The sequence below is a fragment of the Macroventuria anomochaeta genome (genome assembly GCF_010093625.1).
Source record: "Macroventuria anomochaeta strain CBS 525.71 unplaced genomic scaffold BU25scaffold_26, whole genome shotgun sequence".
In the NCBI taxonomy this organism is placed as follows: Eukaryota; Fungi; Ascomycota; class Dothideomycetes; order Pleosporales; family Didymellaceae; genus Macroventuria; species Macroventuria anomochaeta.
This window is the reverse complement of record NW_022985387.1, coordinates 262030-275928: the sequence shown is the minus strand read 5'-3', so window position 1 is coordinate 275928 and position 13899 is coordinate 262030. Positions and strand designations below refer to the sequence as shown.

Sequence of the window (13899 nt, the reverse complement as noted above, 5' to 3'; positions counted from 1 at the left end):
CTTTCCTGGCTTCCCTTGCCAGTCCCCACTTTGTTTGGAACATCACAATCTAAAGCTTCGACATGGATTGCTGTACGTCATTCGCTCACGAGGGCGGTGGATGAAGAGTATCATGTCCATTCGGCCCTTACCAGTTGAGGTTGTTGCCCAAATCAAGTCCTCAACGGCTATTGTGTCACTCACTGGGGTCATTCTCGAGCTGCTCAAGAATTCTCTAGACGCCAAAGCATCCAGGATAGATGTCACGGTCGATTTTGCGCGGGGTGGTTGTACTGTCGAGGACGATGGCTTGGGCATACCTCCTGCTGAGTTCGGCGAGGATGGTGGCTTAGGAAAGCTCTATCGTATGTACACAGTATGCACCAAATACAATACATACTAACATTCAAGGGACCTCGAAATATCAGTCAGATGAACCTCATCTCGGTCAGCATGGCACCTTTCTTGCCTCTCTTTCGGCAATGTCTCTCTTGACAATCACATCACATCACCACGCGTACCGCTCGCACAACTCGATATCGTTCCACCATGCCCAAGCCATCGAGAGACAAACACCGACTACTGCACAAAATCATGTCTACGGCAAGCATGGAACACGAGTCACGGTTCGAAACTTGTTTGGGAACATGCCAGTGCGCGTGAAACAACGAGCAGTGGTCACGGATCAGAAAGCAGAGCAACACCGACTACGCGATACCCTGCAGAGAGATACGGTGGGACTTCTTCTGAGTTGGCAAGGACCAGTCTCACTCAAGATTCGAGACGGTGACAACAAGACCATTGTGAGCTTCAACACATTGAACGCAGCTGTAGCAGGAAACAGTCGAAGCGCAGCCATTGAAAAACCACGGTCAACACATCTATCATCGCTACTCCACATCATGACACAAGCAAACTACATCGCTATCGACGAATGGGCCTCCTGGGTGCCGGCGTCCGCTTCGACACCCGCCATATCAGTGAAGGGAGCTATTTCGCTCGAACCAGCACCTACCAAGCACGCACAGTTTATTTCATTCGGACTACGACCACTGTCCAGTGAGAACGGTGGTAACGAGCTTTATGACCAGGTCAATCGTTTGTTCGCGATGTCCAGTTTCGGCACCGTCGAGGATGACGCCGACGTGAATGAGCAAGAAAAGCTTCGCCGGCAATCAGACAGACGTTTCAAGAACGACGGTTACACCAACCGGCAACTCAAGGCTCGGAAGGGTGTGGACAGGTATCCAATGTTCCACTTGCGTATTTCGTTGAAGGACAGGCATGCCTCAGATGTGCTGGAAGACCTTTTCATCGAAAACGAGACCGATCTGCAGGCAGTAGCAGACATCTTCAGCGTCATGATTACGCAATGGCTATCAGTCCATCACTTCCGTCCGAGAAAAGTGAATCAGTCATCATATCAACCCAAGATAGCATCGAAGTCCTCACGCGACTCAGATGAGCAGAACAGCATACCGTCGAGGAAGCGTCAAGCTTCACTGGGCACACCGGCAAGATCTTCAATGGGAACACCAGACTTGAGGCCTGCAGCGACAGATACCACCAAGAACAAGAGACGGGCTATGGCGACTTTAGAAAATTCACTTGGAAAGCCGCGCCCACAAGCCTTTGCAGACTGGTCGCGCATCAAGAGTGGAAAGTCCAGCTTTTTCGACGCGACACACTTCACACAGAAAGCCCAGATGGTCGCTCATCCTCAAACTTTTTCCATTCCAACTTTGCAAGGCATAGTGGGCCAGCCATCCTGTAGTGAAAGCCAACAGGAGTATGCAGCATTCGATATTGCCCCCATTCACCAGGGTGCATTAGGCGAGGTTGTGATAACACCCTCTTTGGAGCCCTCGAACAACACTGTTTCTGCGCTAGACGATAAAGATGAGACTGTGTTGTGGACCGACCTGTCAACAAAGAAGACCTATCTCCTTAACGCTCGGACCGGATGCGTAATGCCGCCTCGACAACCTCGAACGGACCCTGCAGCTTTGTTGCCTACAACCACGCGGTTGAATACAAGCAGGTCACTTCGGATAGCCCCCAAATCTGCCACTGCCGAGCCTGTAAAGACACCATGGTTGGACGGTCTACTGCAGACTTGGGATAACCCAGTTTTCAAGCCAAGTGAGCAAGGCATTCAACAGATGTCGCTTCAGGATAAGCTGGAGCAAGGGGAAAGCCAGCGCCCACAGCATAGTCACACGCATTGCTCTCGCTTTGACATGCAAAAGGCATTTGACGTTGCAGACTCGAGCTCAGCCAGGCTATCGAAAAATGCCCTACGCAGCGCTGAAGTCATCTCACAAGTTGACAGAAAGTTCATTTTAGTAAGAATGGCAGGCTCGTCTACAAATTGCGAGGCACATTTGACTGCCGATATAATGGCCCTGATCGATCAGCATGCGGCAGACGAACGCATTCAAGTCGAGTCACTTCTGAGCGACTTATGCAGACCAGTGCACAGCGATACGCACTCAGGCTACCAATCGAAGCTTGGACTCAGCTCTTCCGTCAAATTCGTCAACCTCGAGAAGCCATTGCACTTTGCAATTTCACCGCACGAATATACACATTTCGAAACATTTGCGCCAAATTTCGCCGCCTGGGGCATTCTGTATGACATCAGCAGCTCTGTTCCTCTCGGAAGCAGAACTGGCATGACAGAGAAGGACACATGCAAACTTTCGGTCACCACTCTACCACTCGTTATCTCAGAGCGCTGCAAAGCTGATCCTCAAGTCCTGATCTCTTTTCTGCGATCTGCAGCATGGAAGTACGTCGAATCGCCACCCCTCGTCCAAGCTGCGGCCAATGAGCATCACACAAATTGGGTCAAGAAGATTGCTACTTCACCACCGGGCCTCGTCGACATGGTAAATTCTCGCGCCTGTCGGTCAGCGATCATGTTCAACGACAAACTCAGCACAGAGGGGTGCAAGGCTTTGGTAAAAAAGCTGGCAGACTGTGTTTTCCCTTTCATGTGTGCTCATGGAAGGCCGAGTATGGTACCAGTTGTTGATATGGGCAGGCTTGGCCATGCTGGTGACGATTTCGGAAGGGATGAGATGCACAGAGAGGAAACTTTTGTGAACGCGTGGAAGAAATGGAAAAGATGAGCCGTTTCCGAACAGTCTGCCCAATTTACTTTGACTCATACCCATAGATCGTATGCAACTATAAGTCGAGTCCCAAACTCTTATCGAATCACCACTTATCGACCACGTACGCGCGGAGTTGCAGTCGGAAAGTGGGTAAAGCTTTGTCACGGAGCTCCGTTGCAGCTACCGGACATACGTCCCGGACATGCGTCCCGGACATGCCGCCTCGGCCGCCCGAATCACCGAATCACGCAAAGCACCCAATAGGAGAAGCTCCTCAAGATCTGATAACCCTGCTAAACACTCTTCCGACAACGGCGCTCGATCAGATAAGAAGCAGCACGCCCGGCACATGTACGCCTCCAATTCCATGTACAAAAAAGTCGGCTTCGCCTCCTCATTTTTCTTTGTGCATTCTACATCCAGTCAAAAGATACCCTCATGCTCAGAGCTATAATGTCAACCTCGAAACCAACAATGAAGAATGTTGTTGTAGTGGGCGGGTCGTACGTCGGATTGAACCTCGCCGAGTCGCTCACGAAAACATCAGAAGGACGGTTCAGAGTGCTCTTGGTCGAGAAGAATAGTCATTTCCAGCACCTATTCGCGTTTCCGCGGTACGCGCTTACGACGAAAGTCGATACACACAAGGCGTTTATTCCCTACCAGAAGAGCAGACTCGGCCAGGAAGGCCTCATCATCCAGGCCAAAGTCCTCTCACTGACGAAAGAGGAGGTCGTTCTGGACCGCGACGTCGATCTCGATGGACAAAAAACGAACAAAATTCCCTACGCGGCCCTGGCGATTACTACGGGAACAAAACTCAGTCCACCGAGCACACTGCCTGGGAGCGAGAAGCTGGATGGGACGGCGTATCTGAGGAAGCATGCTGCTCAAGTGGAAGCCAGCAAGAAAATCGTCATTATTGGGGGTGGAGCGGTGGGCGTGCAGATGGCCACAGACATCAAACAGTTGTTCCCAGAGAAGAGCGTAACGCTGATCCACTCCCGGGCACACGTAATGAGCAAATTCCACCCCGATCTGCACGCTGTCGTCTCACAGCGCTTCGTCGAGCTGGATGTGCAAACCGTACTGGGCCGCGGACGAGTCAAGCTGCCGGAGGAAGGGTATCCCACTGATGGACGCGAATTTGAGGTGGAGTTACAAGACGGCACGAAAGTGTCTGCTGATTTCGTGGTTATTTCTACGGGGCAAGTGCCGCAGTCTGAGATCCTGGCGTCCCTGGCGCCGAAATGTATCGATGAGCAGGCTTTCATCAAGGTCAAAGACACGCTGCAGATTCAGGATGAGAAGTATCCGAATATCTTCGCCCTCGGCGACATCGCAGCAACAAAGGCACACAAAGCTGCTCGTCCGGCATCTAAACAAGCTGAAGTCGTTACGGCAAACATCCAGCATATTCTCAACAGGCAGGAAGGGAAAGAGGAGGAGCTAGAGAAGTATGAGGTCACGGACCCGGCGGCGATTCATCTCACGCTGGGAATTGAGAAGAGCGTTATTTTTAGGAATCCGAGACAGGATGGGAGTGAGGGGAGTGAGGAGCCGGTAGTTATGCATAAGGATGATGGGAAGTTCGATATGGGTATCGATGGTGTGTGGGCGAGGAGGGGAGCGGATATAAGTCTGGCGATGCTGTAGAAGAGGTTGGTCAGGGGAGGGTAGGGGGGGGGGGGGGTTTTTTGCGAAAGAAGATAAACTGTTGTGAAAGGTTGATCTAGATACCCTCGAATAGATAACCGTATGCACCAGAGAGAGAAAGGACGTATGCGAACCCACGTTATTGCAGGTGCGGTGAATGTCTTGAATCGCTCCATGCTGAGACGGGGCTGGCAAACGAGATAGCGCAAAGTGCTTATCGTTGACACGTTCGCTGGGCTTGAACGAGGTACCGTGGAAGCTCTTGTTGAGTCCAAGGAGAAACATGAACGCCAACGTCGTACCCCTGGGCGTGTTCAGGTGTACGATCAAGATGGAAGTGGCGAGGACAGCACAAACGATGATGAGGACGACGAGGACGCGGAGAACCATCGGTGAAGCGCGAATGAACTGCTTGAGGCAGCAAGACAAAACCCCCTCCACCTCAGGTGGAAGTACTCAGGTTGTAAGCAACTCATCTCTCGCGCATCAAGGACAGGTTACATCTTTTCAGCGTTCTAACGTTTTCTTTTTTGATGGACGAGAAAGATGATGTGTAATAGACAGAATGTATGTATGAGCGCAATGAGACCCGAGTAGCCAATTGTCGGCAGTCAGGTCAATTAAACGCTCACGGAGTCGTTCTTGGAATATTCTTAGAGGGCTTGTAGCGAAGGTGGACTTTTCGAACAAGCGTGACAAATTCGTTCCTGAGCATATCGTTTGACTTCGTGATGATTGGCATCTTCTGGTTTGCAGGAGATAAACAGGCTGCTCGCATAGCAAGCCTGCAACTTGCTCACATGGCTTCTCGACCTGGTACACGCCTCGTCTAGATCATGATAGACGGGGGGCGCGCTGCTCGAGCGCTGTGCGATTGCAGAGGTGAGAACTGGAGAGATGAAGTCTCGCTGCAGAAATATTTAGCTTCGCTCCACACGTGCTAGTCCCATCCCAGCTGCATGATCCCTGTACCCCTAACCCCTTCGAACCATCGCTCACAGCCTGCGAACACGCAACTAAGATAACAACACCAACTTCCCATACACCAATGTCTCTCTCAACAACCATAACATGATCATCCGGTCCTCACCACCACAAAGCGGTACCCCATGTACCGCCCCACGTGCCGGCTCTTCCGCCTCCCCTCTAAACTGCAGCGGCGCGCACGCCGCTCACGAGTGTTCGCAATGTTCCTCCTGTTCGCAACAATCTTCATATTCATTTTCCCGTTCTACTGCATCTACAAACCTCCAAATACCCTGATACGGTATTTTCAACGCCGCTGGCCAGATGTATTGTGGCACGTGCCCACGAGTCAAAAGGTGATCGGTTTGACGATTGATGATGCGCCGTCAGAGTACACGAGGGGGATTTTGGAAGTGCTCAAGGAAAATGAAGCAAAGGCGACGTTTTTCGTTATTGGGGGCCAGGTTCCGGGAAGAGAAGGAATTTTGGAAGATATGGTCAAGACTGGGATGGAACTCGGTAACCACGCTATGCACGACGAACCTTCCCGGTCTCTATCACTAGCGCAGTTGGAGTCCGAGATGAAGCAAGTCGAGAGCGCGATAAACGACACATATGCGGCTCTTGAGTTGCCTCGACCGCCAAAGTATTTCCGTCCTGGCTCCGGATTCTTCAGCACAAGGATGCGCGCGCAAATCAAAGAAATGGGGTATCAGATGGTGCTGGGTAGTATCTACCCGCATGATCCGCAGATTCCGTATCCGGGGATAAATGCGAGGCATATTCTGAGCATGGCACGACCGGGTGGGATTATCATCTGCCACGACAGAAGAGGGTGGACCGAACCAATGCTACGAAAGGTGCTTCCTGAGTTGAAGAGGAGGGGGTATACGATCACGACTGTGACGGGATTGCTTGAAGCGGCTGGGAGGGTGGGGAGCAGAAGTGGAGCAAGCTGAGGCTGGCATGTTATACGACAGTGGACGAAGACCGTTCATGCCGCTGTCTTTACGAAGGGCCGCGTTATGAAACGAACATTTGGTCCGTCAGCCGCGTTAACTGTGAAAGCGAGATGCAAGAGGTGCTATGCGCTGACGCACTCAAACGCACAGATGCTACAAGAGCAAGGCAGTAGAAGAACGTGCACAGGGTGAATGCAGCGCTAAATGTCGAAGCAGATGTCTGAAAAGCTTAGAGGCTTGTATGTAGACAGCTCTGGGCAGCTAAAATCACCAGCATAGATTCATGGAAATTTGGGCATGAATCTAGGATCTGGATCGATCCACTGTAATCCTAAGACCACACTTGTTGTGAACCAATTGCAAGAAATAACAAGTGTTAGTTCAATGTTAGCATTCGTGAATTGACGTTGGAGCTTAACCAAGTTCGTTTTTCTTGATGATCGGCGCTAACGGCGATCGTGTTCTGACGTGCTTGGTGTTTGACGTGTACCAAACTTCAGCTTTCGACGGCACTTCAACACGGGTCACATGCATTAGGTGTCAAGCCACCAATCCCCTGAGATCGGATACTAACGATGAGGAAATACAGTCGACACTGCGGACCCGCAAACATATTGCGAAATGTTGTGCCTTGATTATGAGCACAGGAGAAATAAGCAGAAACCTTTGGCTGTATACTCTTGGGACATAGCCGCATCATTCGACGGCACCGAAGCCAGCAAGATACGAGATACGAGCACATCACAAGCGCAGTAGGAAGTGGAACAAGTGTTGGAGAATTAAACCAATTCATTGGGTAATGTTACATATCATAATTGAAGCAGGCCTGCTGTAGGCTCGTATCATATCGCTTCATTCTCCACGACGCCATATACTGACGAACTCATTCGAAGCCGCCAAAATGGAAAACAAGTCACTCAACTCTTAGCAAGCAATTTACTCGAAGGGGTTGGTGCGGGTGCCCCAGTAGGTGAGGAACAGGGAGAGACCGACGGTCTCGAGGACGCGGGCAACAGCGCCGACGGCGATGGTGTCAAGAGGACGCTTCTCGGTGAGGACCTGGGAGACGATCTATCCATTATTAGTAAACAGTCAAAGAAAATTCGAAGAAGTGCGGGATGACGTACAGAGGGAGCAGCGGAAGCGAAGAAGATCAAGGAGCCGAGGTAAGCAGCGCCCTTGTAGGTGAGGGTGCCGGTAGCGTTGATGAGAGCACCAACACCGTATGACTGGACGGCAGAGCCGACAATGGAGCTACCCCACGACGCGGCGGCGGTGGCAGCCTCCTTGGAGTGGAAGTACTCCTCCTTGGAGTTGGCCTGCTGTGCGCGGCGGTAGGCGTCACCGAAAACGGGGCCGAGGACGGCAAGGGAGACAGCGTGGTTGAAGGCCGTGCCGAGGGCGATGGCAGAGGGCTTGACGGGAGGGAGGTCTGATGGATCCCACGTTAGCCATTGATGCATCAAGTAGTGTTTAAGTCAAAACACGTAGAGATTGCGTGATCGAGCTTGTAATCTGCCAGCTGCTGAAGCTGGTAAACAAAGGGCGCACTTACAGCTGAGAGAGGCCATTGTGGATGATGTGATGGTGTAGGAGATGGAAGAGTTGGTGGAAAGTAGTGTGATGGGTATCTGAGTGGTGATGATGGCAGACAGACAAGCGGTGCAGGATGCTTTTGTACTCGCGGCACGCAACGATGGCTTGCACTGGCGACCCGTGACACAATGTGACGTCACGCCAAGCTTGGACGAATGGATCACGAAATCCAGCTTCAGCCGTCTCTATGAGGCAAACAGCCCCACTGCCTTGGAGCAATCCGGACTGTGCACTTGCGATCGTTTGGCATGATGATATTGTATGATGTTCGAGGTCCTTCTGCCGTCTGGCGACTCGCGAATGTGGGAGATTGATGTTCAGGTACGTCACCGATGAGGAAGGAGCGACTGAAGCTATGGCCAGTCACGCCGCTTCTGGAGCTCTTTAGGTTAGTGCTCACACCCTTCACGTGAATCACTGGAGTACGGCTTGGAGGATGCGAAGGAGCGGGAAAATGCCAACGTTGTCTCTATTGCACTCGTGTGCGCGTCAAACATCGAATTGAAGACGCAAGGCACAGGACTCCAGTTTTCGGCGATCTCCCCACAAAGAATGCGCGCTATCCACACGTCTTTGCGCAAGAACAGGGAACCCCTATCCGCCAGAATGCTTATCCCACGGAAAGCTGTTGGGGCCCTGACGTTCATCCTGTGCGTCGCGGGTGTGTTTGTTTTCTCCCATTCAATTGTGCAATGGTCGGCGTATCTCTTTGGCAGCCATGCTCCACTGATACCGTACACTACGCACGTTGTCCTGTTCCAATTCAAGGAAACGGCCACTAGCTTCGCGGTCAAGGAGGTACGAAATGCTCCAGAACGCGGCGCGCATAGGCCTAACATCATGCAGATCACGTCAAAGTTCTTTGGTCTGAAGAAGTCGTGTGTTCACCCAGACACGCGCAGGCCGTATATTTTGTCGATTACTGGTGGAAAAGATACGTCCATTGAGGGCCTGCAGGTACCAGCGACCCTGGATCCGTAGTCATACAAGCTTCTGACATGTGCCAACAGAACGGAATCAGCCACGCTTTCGTCCTCAGATTCAGTTCGGAGGAGGAGCGAGACTATTACGTGAAGGAAGATCCTGCGCACCAAGCGTTCAAGGACGCTGCCGCCGCGATGGTGGAAAAGACGATAGTCGTTGACTTCCAAGAGGGCGTATTTACTAACGCATAGTGAACTCAGGAAGAGCATGTGTTAAAAGTGTAGCTGTGAACTGCCCTGGCCTGGTGCTTAGGGCCCAACGTACATACGTGGCAATAGAACATACATCATACTAGAACCAGCTCTCCCGTTGCACGATAAAGTTTGTAAGAATCACAGCCTTTGTGCCTGTCTAACCGAGCCTCAAAACCTAACAGCAAGATACAGCACACGCACCACAAACCCTTCGGATCCACCCATACATAATCTGTGAAACAATTCATTGATATTCGCAACGATCATCAAGCCTCAGAACACGCTGCAAAACGTGTCTCCTCTACAAAGCCTTCCTCAACGCACTCTTAAACGGAATGATCTGCACCTTACTCAAATCCCACACGCCCCCCTCAACATAAACATCCTTCCTCAGCCTCTCCTCGACCTCCTCCCTAGTCTTGGCACCAATTAGCATAGCACTGCCCTTCATCTTCGGTGGCCCGGCGTCGCCCTCCTTGATCGGCTCTTCGAGCATAGCACCTATTCCTTGTCAGCATACACCCATGACCTCCAATATGCCCGATGTAGAGTAGAGTGGGTGTAGGGGGAGGGGGAAGACGTACCGCCCCAAAGCCAAAAACTATCATCGTCCTTCTTCAGTCCTCCCAAATGTTCCTGTCGGACCGCAATACGCTTCTGCAGTGCACCCTCATGATCCGGCACAATGACAAGCCATTCCTGCAGCGGCGCACTTGAACTCGCCATTGTCCTTACAATACTCGATCGTGGAACTACAAAGCTCGGGGTGCGAAGTAGAATGTTCGAGGTACGAAGGGTGCGGAGGGCAAGCATATATCGAGCTGTGTGGGACTTGGGGGAGCTGTTTGGGCCGAGGTAGTCAGTCTGAGTGTTGCTTAAAGCTCGAGGGCAAGAGGGCGTGAGTTGTTTCTGTACTTACGAGCTTCGATCACAAGCTAGACTTCAGAAGTGGGTCGTTCACAGGTAGTTATACACTTGTACTCGGGAAGGCGCGTGGGAGTACAGCTGTAGGGCGTCGCGGGGGTGTTTCGGAATAAGAACCGCGGGGTGAGCGTCGGCTGATCTCAATGCACGAATCGGAGAGGCAGGACGAACCATGAAGGGTACCATCGTCAACAACCACACGCCTACTCAGAGTGCAAATTGGAAGAGATAGTTGAAGAACGTGGTGTACACGGATTAAGACTACAGAAACAACTACATCGCTATCCAAGTTCATGAAATCGTTCCTCCTCTTGCCTGCGTTACCCAGTACCCAAACCACCAACGCCAGAAAATGAGGGCAGTCGCCCGCCTTACCCACATCTAACACTATATACAGCACCCTTGAACAAGCAAATTTCCGTCTAACCAGAGCACATGAGGCAGGACTCAGGGTTCTCTATCGAGCAGGCAAGAGCAGCCTCAGCGTAGATGTCACCATCGCGCTCCTTGCTGTCGTCATCTGCATCCTCAGCCTGCTTGTTGTTGGACGACGAATCCTCCTCAGCAGGCTTGCTTGTAGAGTCAGCGGCGACCAGCTTGGGGCTGTCACCCTCCTCGACGTCAGCCTTGAAGGGCTTGCTGGCCAGAGCATTTTTCGCAGGTGGGAGCTTGTTCTCGGCAGCAGGTGGTGGGGTAGCTGACGGTGTTGGTACACCGTTCACTGCCTCGGAAACACCGTTGGGAGTCTTGGTGGCGTACATGGGCCTTGGAGCTGGGGTAGAAGAAGGCGAGCCAACACCGGCCTGCTGGAAGCCAGGCTGACGCCTCTTCGAGGGAAGAGCGCGAGCGATGTTGGTGTCCGCAACCTTGAGAGCCTCCTGGTCGACGGTGAACTGGATGGGGGCAGAAGCAGCCATGGTTCGGAGGTAGTACATGCCAGTCTTGAGACCAAGCTTCCATCCGGCGAAGTGCATGGAGGTAATCTTGCCCATGGTGGGCTCCTTCATGTGGATGTTCAAGGACTGAGACTGGTCGATGAAGGCACCACGGTCAGCAGCCATCTGAATGATGGTACGCTGCGAGATCTCCCAGACAGTCTTGTACAATGTCTTGATCTCGTCAGGGATGTTGGGGATGCGCTGAATAGAACCACCCTCAGCAATGATGCGGTTCTTCATGTTCTCGGTCCAGAGACCCATGTCGACAAGGTCCTTGAGCAACCAGGGGTTGACAACCTGGAACTCACCAGCAAGCACACGACGAGAATAGATGTTCGATGTGTAAGGCTCGAAGCACTCATTGTTGCCAAGAATTTGGGAGGTGGAAGCAGTAGGCATGGGTGCGATGAGCAGAGAGTTGCGGACACCGTACTGCGCGATCTTCTCCTTCAGCGAGGCCCAGTCCCAGAGATCGGTGGGAGTGACACCCCACATGTCGTACTGGAGCTGACCCTGGGAAACAGGCGAGCCCTCGTACGTAGCGTAAGGGCCAAGTTCCTTAGCAGTGTCGCAAGAAGAGGTCAAGGCAGCGTGGTAGATGGTCTCGAAGATCTGGATGTTAAGCTTCTTGGCCTCAGGAGACTCGAACGGCAAGCGAAGAGCGAGGAAAGCATCAGCAAGACCCTGGACACCAAGACCAATAGGTCTGTGACGGAAGTTGCTACGGCGTGCCTCCTCGACGGGGTAGTGGTTGACCTCGATGATCTTGTTGAGATTACGGGTGCAGACCTGGACAACCTCATGGAGCTTCTTGAAGTCGAACTCACCCCGCTTGTAGTCAACAAACGAGGGCAGAGCAACGGAAGCCAAGTTGCAAACAGCAACCTCATCTGGTGCGGTGTACTCGATGATCTCAGTGCAGAGGTTGGAGCTGCGGATGGTACCGAGGTTCTTCTGGTTGCTCTTCCTGTTGGCAGCATCCTTGTAGAGCATGAAGGGATTACCGGTCTCAGTCTGTGCCTCGAGAATGGCGTACCACAGCTTCTGAGCGCGGACGGTCTCACGACCACGACCTTCCTTCTCGTACTTCTCGTACAGGGCGACAAACTCGTCACCGTAGACGTCGGCAAGACCCGGGCACTCGTTGGGGCACATGAGTGTCCACTCGCCGTTCTCTTGGACACGCTGCATGAAGAGGTCGGGAATCCACAAAGCGTAGAAGAGATCGCGAGCACGAACCTCCTCCTTGCCGTGGTTCTTCCTGAGGTCGAGGAAGCCGAAGACGTCAGCGTGCCACGGCTCGAGGTAGATGGCGAAGGCACCGGGACGCTTGTTGCCACCCTGGTCGACGTAGCGAGCAGTGTTGTTGTAGACGCGGAGCATAGGAATGAGACCGTTCGATGTTCCGTTGGTTCCTCCAATATAGGAGCCAGTGGCACGAATGCGGTGCACGTTCAGACCAATACCGCCAGCAGTCTTGGAGATCAGCGCGCAGGTCTTCAGTGTGTCGTAGATACCATCAATGCTGTCTTCCTTCATGTCAATGAGGAAGCAAGACGACATCTGTGGGGATGGTGTGCCAGCGTTGAAGAGCGTCGGCGACGCGTGTGTGAAGTACTTCTGCGACATGTAGTCGTATGTCTCGATGGCCTTCTCAATGTCCTCCATGTGAATACCAACAGCGACACGCATGAGCATGTGCTGTGGGCGCTCGGCAACCTTTCCATTGATGCGGAGGAGGTATGAGCGTTCCAGTGTCTTGAAGCCGAAGAACTGGTAGTTGAAGTCGCGGTCGTAGACGATGGCACTGTTAAGCTCATCGGCGTGGTCCTGGATGATCTTGTAGACCCGGTCTGAGATCATAGGTTGCTTCTTGCCATTCTTGGGGTTCTCATATGAGTAGAGGTCATGGATGACGGCAGAGAACTGCTTCTTCGTCTGCTTGTGGAGGTTGGAGACGGCGATACGCGCGGCGAGGATAGCGTAGTCGGGATGTGTGGTGGTCATGTATGCTGCTGTCTCGGCGGCCTATCGTCTGTCAGTACTGAGGAGGTATAGACGCGTTCATGGTGACGTACCAAGTCGTCGAGCTGGATTGTGTTGACACCCTGGTATACGCCAGAGATGACCTTCATTGTGATGGCAGCAGGGTCGACATGGTCAGGGTCGAGCCCGTAACACAGCCTCGACACGCGAGCTGTGATCTTGTCGAACTGCACGCGTTCTTTGCGTCCATCTGGTGCACAACTGTCAGCCACGGTAACGGTGTGCAGCGGAGTGCAGGGATCTCGAGGAGCACTCAAGACGACAAGACTGGCGCGTACATACCTCGCTTGAAGACAAACATGGTGAAGACGCGAAGATATTACGGGGTATATGGGTATAGAAAGAGGAGAAGTGGTATGAGAGAAGGAACAGTGCGGTGGGGCTGGAGGAGGTTTTAAGTGTTTGGCACGGCAACGCGTCCATAGCACGTTCACGCGTCGTGCTTGCCGCAGATTTGTAACTAGCGCGTTGCATCGAGTAAAGTGCTTGCATGGGCCGCGGCGATCGATGATCTGATAAGATCAAGCGGCCAAAT

General features: G+C 52.5%; 7 protein-coding genes across 7 annotated transcripts; 4 read left to right on the top strand and 3 right to left on the bottom strand.

The window, feature by feature from the left end:
* Positions 1-112: 112 nt before the first annotated feature.
* BU25DRAFT_460448 (uncharacterized protein) lies at positions 113-3113 on the top strand (the record flags this gene model as incomplete). Its single annotated transcript, XM_033710353.1, has 2 exons — positions 113-344; positions 391-3113. 2 exons carry the CDS (start codon positions 113-115, stop codon positions 3111-3113), a joined length of 2955 nt encoding a protein of 984 aa, XP_033559524.1.
* Positions 3114-3572: 459 nt separating this feature from the next.
* On the top strand, positions 3573-5150 carry BU25DRAFT_432962 (FAD/NAD(P)-binding domain-containing protein; the record flags this gene model as incomplete). Its single annotated transcript, XM_033708751.1, has 2 exons — positions 3573-4707; positions 4966-5150. 2 exons carry the CDS (start codon positions 3573-3575, stop codon positions 5148-5150), a joined length of 1320 nt encoding a protein of 439 aa, XP_033559523.1.
* A 635-nt stretch (positions 5151-5785) lies between these two features.
* BU25DRAFT_412767 (carbohydrate esterase family 4 protein) lies at positions 5786-6975 on the top strand. The gene has a single exon (XM_033706875.1). The coding sequence runs from the start codon at positions 5864-5866 to the stop codon at positions 6677-6679; it is 816 nt and encodes a 271-aa protein (XP_033559522.1). The 5' UTR covers positions 5786-5863; the 3' UTR covers positions 6680-6975.
* A 643-nt stretch (positions 6976-7618) lies between these two features.
* Positions 7619-8598, bottom strand: BU25DRAFT_473893 (DUF1761-domain-containing protein; the record flags this gene model as incomplete). Its single annotated transcript, XM_033710888.1, has 3 exons — positions 8238-8598; positions 7810-8114; positions 7619-7753 (listed from the first exon to the last, which is right to left on the bottom strand). The coding sequence occupies exons 1-3, from the start codon at positions 8251-8253 to the stop codon at positions 7619-7621; spliced, it is 456 nt and encodes a 151-aa protein (XP_033559521.1). The 5' UTR covers positions 8254-8598.
* Positions 8489-9557, top strand: BU25DRAFT_412765 (uncharacterized protein). Its single transcript, XM_033706874.1, has 3 exons — positions 8489-9076; positions 9125-9235; positions 9289-9557. The coding sequence occupies exons 1-3, from the start codon at positions 8885-8887 to the stop codon at positions 9451-9453; spliced, it is 468 nt and encodes a 155-aa protein (XP_033559520.1). The 5' UTR covers positions 8489-8884; the 3' UTR covers positions 9454-9557.
* Positions 9558-9757: 200 nt separating this feature from the next.
* BU25DRAFT_346271 (uncharacterized protein) lies at positions 9758-10182 on the bottom strand (the record flags this gene model as incomplete). The annotated part of the gene is made up of 2 exons (XM_033703087.1): positions 9758-9957; positions 10041-10182. 2 exons carry the CDS (start codon positions 10180-10182, stop codon positions 9758-9760), a joined length of 342 nt encoding a protein of 113 aa, XP_033559519.1.
* A 432-nt stretch (positions 10183-10614) lies between these two features.
* On the bottom strand, positions 10615-13732 carry BU25DRAFT_492968 (ribonucleoside-diphosphate reductase-like protein subunit large). Its single transcript, XM_033711684.1, has 3 exons — positions 13647-13732; positions 13397-13554; positions 10615-13346 (listed from the first exon to the last, which is right to left on the bottom strand). The coding sequence occupies exons 1-3, from the start codon at positions 13663-13665 to the stop codon at positions 10803-10805; spliced, it is 2721 nt and encodes a 906-aa protein (XP_033559518.1). The 5' UTR covers positions 13666-13732; the 3' UTR covers positions 10615-10802.
* Positions 13733-13899: the final 167 nt, after the last annotated feature.